Source organism: Wyeomyia smithii, chromosome 3 (assembly GCF_029784165.1).
Source record: "Wyeomyia smithii strain HCP4-BCI-WySm-NY-G18 chromosome 3, ASM2978416v1, whole genome shotgun sequence".
Taxonomy (NCBI): Eukaryota; Metazoa; Arthropoda; class Insecta; order Diptera; family Culicidae; genus Wyeomyia; species Wyeomyia smithii.
The window spans coordinates 14,877,321-14,884,294 of NC_073696.1; the positions used below are offsets into that span (position 1 = coordinate 14,877,321).

General features: G+C 37.2%; 1 protein-coding gene across 1 annotated transcript; it reads right to left on the reverse strand.

Annotated features, from left to right (window-relative positions):
• Positions 1-4,223: 4,223 nt before the first annotated feature.
• LOC129733338 (probable RNA polymerase II nuclear localization protein SLC7A6OS) lies at positions 4,224-6,475 on the reverse strand. Its single transcript, XM_055695144.1, has 4 exons — positions 5,977-6,475; positions 5,492-5,916; positions 4,624-4,823; positions 4,224-4,560 (listed from the first exon to the last, which is right to left on the reverse strand). The coding sequence occupies exons 1-4, from the start codon at positions 6,154-6,156 to the stop codon at positions 4,268-4,270; spliced, it is 1,098 nt and encodes a 365-aa protein (XP_055551119.1). The 5' UTR covers positions 6,157-6,475; the 3' UTR covers positions 4,224-4,267.
• Between the last annotated feature and the right edge of the window lie 499 nt (positions 6,476-6,974).

The following is a 6,974-nucleotide window of genomic DNA, read 5'->3' on the forward strand; positions in this document are numbered from 1 at the left end:
TGCATTATCATTGTATAAGTCGTATGTTTTTCCATAGTTAGCAGGGATCGTCAGGCAATTGAAGACCTGCAAAATCGAGCTGCAATAGCAGAGCAAGTTTCTTCAGGATGAACTTTATCTGCATCTGAAAACTACCAGTCTGAGCTTCTTCCCAAAGATAGTTCATAAGGAGATTTATCTTCAACCAATATGGCGAGGCGAGTATGCAGAATCAACGTCCAGGTAATTGTGAAATTTATAACACAAAGTTATTATTGAAAAACGAAATGGAAAACGGGAAACGTTGTATTCAATACTCAGCTTGAACTTACTTTGAGCATGTTTTCTGGTTTGACTGTCAATAGCTCTTTGCTTTCTTACCAGTCAGACGCTCAGCTTATTAAAGTCCGGTTTAAAAAACATTATCAGCGAAATTCCAAAGTAGGAACAACTGCAATAAGAGTATGAACTATTCAATTTTTCTCTTCATTACCAATCTTTATTAATGTATAACTCATGAACCAAAATGCGTCAAATCAGTTTTTCAAAAGAAATGCTAAAATTCTCGAAAGAAAGAAAAGAAAGAAAATTTTGTGGTATTGTAAAAATTTGTAGAAAAAAATACCTTTTTAAACTAAAAAATGCTATACCACATACACTTATACAAATTCCGCATGAGAAAAAAGTATTAGAAAACCTGGGGAATTTTGTTTTAGAAGTGTTCGACGTGCAGCCAAAACGAGTCAAGCGCCAAAAACATTATTTTGAATAATCGGCGTCCAAAGTTGGAACAGTTACCGTATGTTTTCTGCAAGTTGCTACAAATAATTTTTGTTATGAAATCATTATGAAATGTTCAAATGATTCCGTTTTTTTTTCATGAAAAATAGATTATCAATTTTCACATTCACTAATAACTCAATTAAAAAAATGGTCCAAGCGGTCTGGTCGAATGCTAACCAAGTTGACTAGACACTCTGGTCAGCTCATCTCAGCAAACTATGGGAACTGTAAAATTGTCAGAATCTAAACCAAATTTTGAGTTGTGAGATTGTAAAGCAATGTGTTTGCAATAAGACAGAAAAATGTTTGTGGTGCTTTGTGTGTTTTTTTGTAAGTGAACAGTTATAAAATTAACATAGTGAACAACTTGGTCAGCACTAAGGAATTAAACAGATTTCCTCCGTCGTAACTTTACAGGTAAGACAGCTTGTGACAACTCCGTGTAATGCATTTTAAAAAATTGGTTTAGTTCCGGGTTTTGCACATGTCTATTGATTACGTGAGAATAAATATGAACCAAAGTGTCGAAACATTCACATTTCCAAATTGTGAGAAATGAAATTAGCGGTAGTTTGAATATTTTCTGTTTGATAAGACGACGGAAACAAGCGATAAATAATTGTGAGGCTTAAATGCTTCAAGTATTTTTACAAATTTTGTCACGAATCGTTTAGAAAGCGAAAAGGTCCTTAATCATGGATGCAAAAAGGTCGAATAAACCACAGAATGCCGTCAGAATGAGATTTCGTCTGACACTATGTTTGTAAAACATCGACATCCTTATTATAAGAGGCAACGGAAAGACCAATTAGACTTGCTCCAAACAGGCTAGTTAAATTGGATCATATATCCTCGCGGTTAACGCGACGCTTCCCTCTAGTCCTGCTGTTTTTTATTTAACCAGAAGAACTCCTTATTGCAGAGGTTTTACTCACAAACCCAAGTTCGAATCCACAACCGTAGGACCGATCCCGTAGCTTCTACTCAACAGTACACGCCAGTCACACAGGCGAGAATAATTATGCTGTACTCTCTTTATTTCATGCGCAGACTCCCTTTGTTATCAAACCTATCACCAGTTTCCTCCTACCACCCCCTTCCGGCGCGTGACGGAAAAGGGGAAAACCTTGCTTATTGTTCTGGGCACGGGAATCATTACAAGTTCCCATAGCTCCTGGTAAAGGCAAGGAACATTAAACTTCTCCTGTTCTATCCTTCTTCGAGGACGACCGACCATCGAATGGAGATAGAACACTGGTGTTGCGAACAAAACTGCTGGGTGGATATATAGCCAAAACTATTTTTTTGCTTGTATTCTCGCTCTCCGGATAAAAGGGGAAAGTGCTTTGCATTATTCCGCGAAGCTAAGAATAGATTTCTGCTATCACAAATTAGCAGTGCCACCTGACGGGACAAGAACACACAATCGGCAATGCAGATTTAGGATTTTGCGTAAAACACCTGATGCTGGTCCGAGAGGTTCGTTCTGAAGTTTCAAACGCAAAGCGGTCAAAATTCGTTACTTATAGCTATAGGGTAAAAACAATTAGTCGTCTGATATTTAATGCTAATAGCTCAATCGTTGCTTTAAAAAGTCTCGAGATTTTTGCATTAAACCCCATGAAATTTTATCGCATGTGAAATCGGAATCGTTATTCTTTAATCACAATCAAAAATAACAGTTTCCAGCAATTTGCTTCAAAATTTTATATATTTTCGACCGGTAGAAAAGTGATGATGAAAATTTTAAAATGAGTTAAGATTTTTCAAAACTTTTGTCCTACTGGCGATATTTTTTTAGATTTCAGGCTCTCGTGCCCTTTTCAAACCTAGCTAGCAACCCTTCGAAACAAAACTGGAATTAGTCTACTTTTAGGCGCATTACTGCTAATAGAAACAAACTGCCAGAGTTGCGCTAGTTTGAAAAAAAACATTCAATAATTTTTTGTACATCGACCTAATGTGAGAACAAAATTATAAACCAAATATATAACAATTTATTGATGCTTAAAGTTAGTTGCATCTTCGTGAGCTCGTGTCACTTCTGTGTAAAATGATTGTGAGAAAATTACATTTAAAATTGTAATGTTCTTTGCAGTAGGAGTAAATATATATTTCGACTTATCAGTTCGGTGGATACAATGATAATGAACAGAATTTTTCAATGTGCAAGTTTTGGTGCCATAGCTACAAATCATGGTCAACCTGGCAACATGCCTATGACGTTATGCCTATGGTACAAAAATCATTGATTCCCATTATAGGAATAATAATCGCATATTAGGCCCATCTTAATTTTCATCATGTTGAGAAAACAACGCGTAAAGCTATATTTCTTGCTTAAGTTATTTCAGTTGTTGGGCGTGCTTTATTCCCATTATTTCTATATAATATAATGAGATGAAAATTTACCATAACTTCTTTATAAAAAACGACAAGAATGCAGGTGTGACTGGTATGCGATTATAGGCAGTATAATAAGGTTGAATTCACTTCACGTAAATTTTGCTCCCGGTACTAATTCTAAAGTTTAAATTATGATACAAATCTTGTAACATTTCAAAAATATAAGTTTGGACGTAGGACCGTAACCGTAACTGTAATAAAATAAATGATGAATTTCGTGCCAACTAGGCTGAGGCTTACAGCACCCTCCCAGATTTTAATGAAACTTTGTCGGAGTGTAAGCCTTGCTAAACTAAGCAACTTTGCACACTTTTTTTCGAAAATTTATCTAGACTAATATCGGCATGGCTTTTTGAAAAAAAATGTTGAAAAATATGAATTTATTATCATCCTACGCTGAAAACAATTGATTTGAAAAAGTCAATTTTTTTGATAGACAATTTAATGGCAAAAAAGCAAAAGTGTGTTTTGTTATTATATGTTGTCGTAGTGATTTGTCTTTGATTAGTACGGAACAGAATTGAGAAAGTCGAACATCAGTCCGTGTGGAAGTTGACCTTTATTGTACCTTGCCTTTGACCAACCAAAATCATTGAAGTGATTAAAATTGAACACTTAATAGCAAGGATTGTATGTTTGACAAAGAAGAGCCGAAAACGCATTAGTGGAAAGACAGGTGGTAGTGGACTCGAACCCACACACGCGAGGAGAGCATGTCTTTGCTTTTTGCTTTCATCGTTTACCTCTTTGCCAACAGCACGACCTTCTAGATTACTCTTACCGACTGTGGATCAAGACTGCCTGCAACGAGTAATCAAAAAATGTATCCACTGTCGGAATCATAATCGAATGTTGGCGTCAATTACGAATGGATTTTAGTGGAAATAATCTTCCTTGACTCTCTAAAGCCTGTAACACAACGATAAAAGTGATCAGACGGAAACAGTCAAGGAAAGAAAAACTCTTCACCACCATCTCGGGATTCGAACTCGCGATAATCGAGTTAGTAGCAATCGAATCGGAGTGGTCATCCAACATCGTTACAAAATGTTAAGTAACTTTTTCTATATACATTGTTTTCATAGTACTTTCGGAAAAACTAATCATAAAGATCAAAATTCTCACTCTCACTATCATCGTCTGATCGACCATCATCACCGCAATCAATCTCCGAGTCGTACTGATCGGAATTCTGTTTCTTATCAATATGCTTCATAATGCGCGCCTTATATTTAGCATAGGCCGTTCCGAACCGGGCAACATCGCTCGGATTTAGCCCAGCATTATCCTCCTCACAAAACTCATCTTCATCATAATCCGGGGGATACGCAGGTGGATTATTTTCAAAATAAGCGAGATCTTCATCGTCGGATGATAACTCTCGATCTCCTTCTGCAAATAAAAAAAACGATGTTAGTTCATTTCTTTCTAGGTGGTTCAATAGTTAAACCAAACCGAAATCAAAATCCTCCACCGCTCGCCTCATATCGTCCTCGTCAATGCTATTTCCTTCACCGAAAACATCAGCGTCCTCATCCGGGTAATCATTACGCCAATTATTTTCGTCGTTTGAATCTTCCGAATCTTCATCGTCCGTATAACCGCCTTCGCCGCCACGATGACTCGAATAGAGCGGATCATCATAGATAGCAACACTGCAAAGCACGCACACACATTAGCAACAGATAAGGTATAAAAATAACTATTCTGCTTTATCGACTGTTCTCATATCTGAGCGGCACTCAAAAACTACGAACGTGTTGGGTTGAAATTTACTTTGAATTATTAAATATGACTACAGGATAAAACGCATTTACTGCCTGTTGCAATGTATTGAAAATTACGAATTAGACACAAGCTCGCCCAAATCACAGAACAGAAATGTTCGAGTTTTGTTTATCTACCGATTAGTGGCCCCAACCGTTTTCCACCTTTCATTATTGACTACGAATAATGCACGAATAAATAATTCAATACTTGTCTTCGTAGTTTTACAAGGTGTCATTGTGAATCTTTCTCAAATTCTCTAAATAAGCATTAAACAATCGTTTTCATTTTGGTATACTTTTCCGCTAGGAAGAAAAGCATTGAATTATTTGTTCTCTATATTTCATACTCTCTATAATAAAGCTTTAATGTATACTATGGTATCTAGCCCTAAAGTAAGAATATGTCTGAATTTTGCTAACCATTTACAGTAGGAAATAAACATGAAAAATGCAGACGGTTCAACAGTTAACCAGTCGAGTATTAATAGCGTTAGACAGGCAGCTCTCAGATGAATGAGAAAAATGTATAATATAGGTCTTCTACTAGCACCAACCTGATGTCGTCCAAATTGTCCGGAATGTAGGGAATGCGCGTCTGTTGGTCGCTGTCATCGGCGACATACAAATCGTACACATAGTCCGGTTCCTCCCGCATAGCCGCACGAGGCTGAGGTTTACATACGGATCCATTTTCACTACCGACTGTGGCAGAGCTGACAACAGGCACCGTTCCAGCAGCGACTGCAGACCCAGAGTCAGTTATTTCCCTTTCCACATCCACGATTGTGGTTCCTTCAGCACCATCAGTTTGAGTAAGAGAGCGGGTACAATTTACTATACGAAACCGGTTGTTCTGGGCATTCTGACGCGCAACTGCACGATTTCTGGAAACAATTGCAGGACGATGCACACGGGATATTGCTTCCTCGGCTTCTTTTTTCGTGAGACGCTGCTGAAGATGTGATGAAATATTGTCTGCCTATGGATAGAAATTGTTATTGTTTGGGACATTGACAAATATACTGAATATATTTTTTACTTTTGCGAACGTTCCAGCAAACTTGAGCACTGTAGATGTTTCGTTGGATGCTCCACTTCCGTTTCCTTCAGGGCTCAATAAATCAGCACCTAAATCTGTTCGCTGCTTTTTACAGTTGAGCACAAATGCATTTAGTGGATCCTCATCGACCCGTCTTTTAAGCCGAATAACCGCTGCCATTTTGCAGTGTTCGAGGAATAGACCGTATTTTTTCAGGACTTCGTTTTTCACTATGTGAGGTTAGAGTTCTATATCTTGAACAGCAACAAATAACCAACTAATACTCGGTAAATAGTACGTAATTAACGTGATTATAAGTTTTGTTTTAATTGAACTGTTATTGGACTTCCAAGAAAACCAAATTGAACGTTTTCACTACTAACAATGCTTTAAATATTGTTTCTACGGTTGATTCCTCCCGAACTCAAAGCGCGTTTGACGTTTACGTTTGGGAGCTTCTCTTTCCCTCACACTCGGGTTTGACCTAACAGGGCTTAGCTTAGACGGTAAACTGGTATAAAGTGTACAGTAATGCCAGCTTTACTGACATATCAGTTTCAGCGAAGGGGATGGTAGCCATATCTCAATCCGACAGTACACTGTAAAAAAAATCACGTCGAACTAAAGTGATTTGCTGTTGAATTCGCACTACTTGTCTAACATTTCAAAAATTTTCGAAATGTATCCGGAGTACTCCGTGATAAGGACGAATCTAACAAACTGTAAACAAATAGAGATTTTACCGAAAACGTATGAAGTGAGCTACTATCTACCTTCAAACTTTGAAAAAATAATGTATCTCTTTTCTAATTATTAAAAAGTAGAATGTTTGTTAAGGGCGAAATCTATATTTATATCAAAACGAAATAGAATGAGGAATACGCCCTTTTTGTTGTTTACGTTAGTAAAAGGCGAAACTCGATTTCGTCTTGATGAATGGGCGAAATCAAAGTTGTCAACAAAATAAACATTGAAAGCAAAGGGCGTATTCCAATACA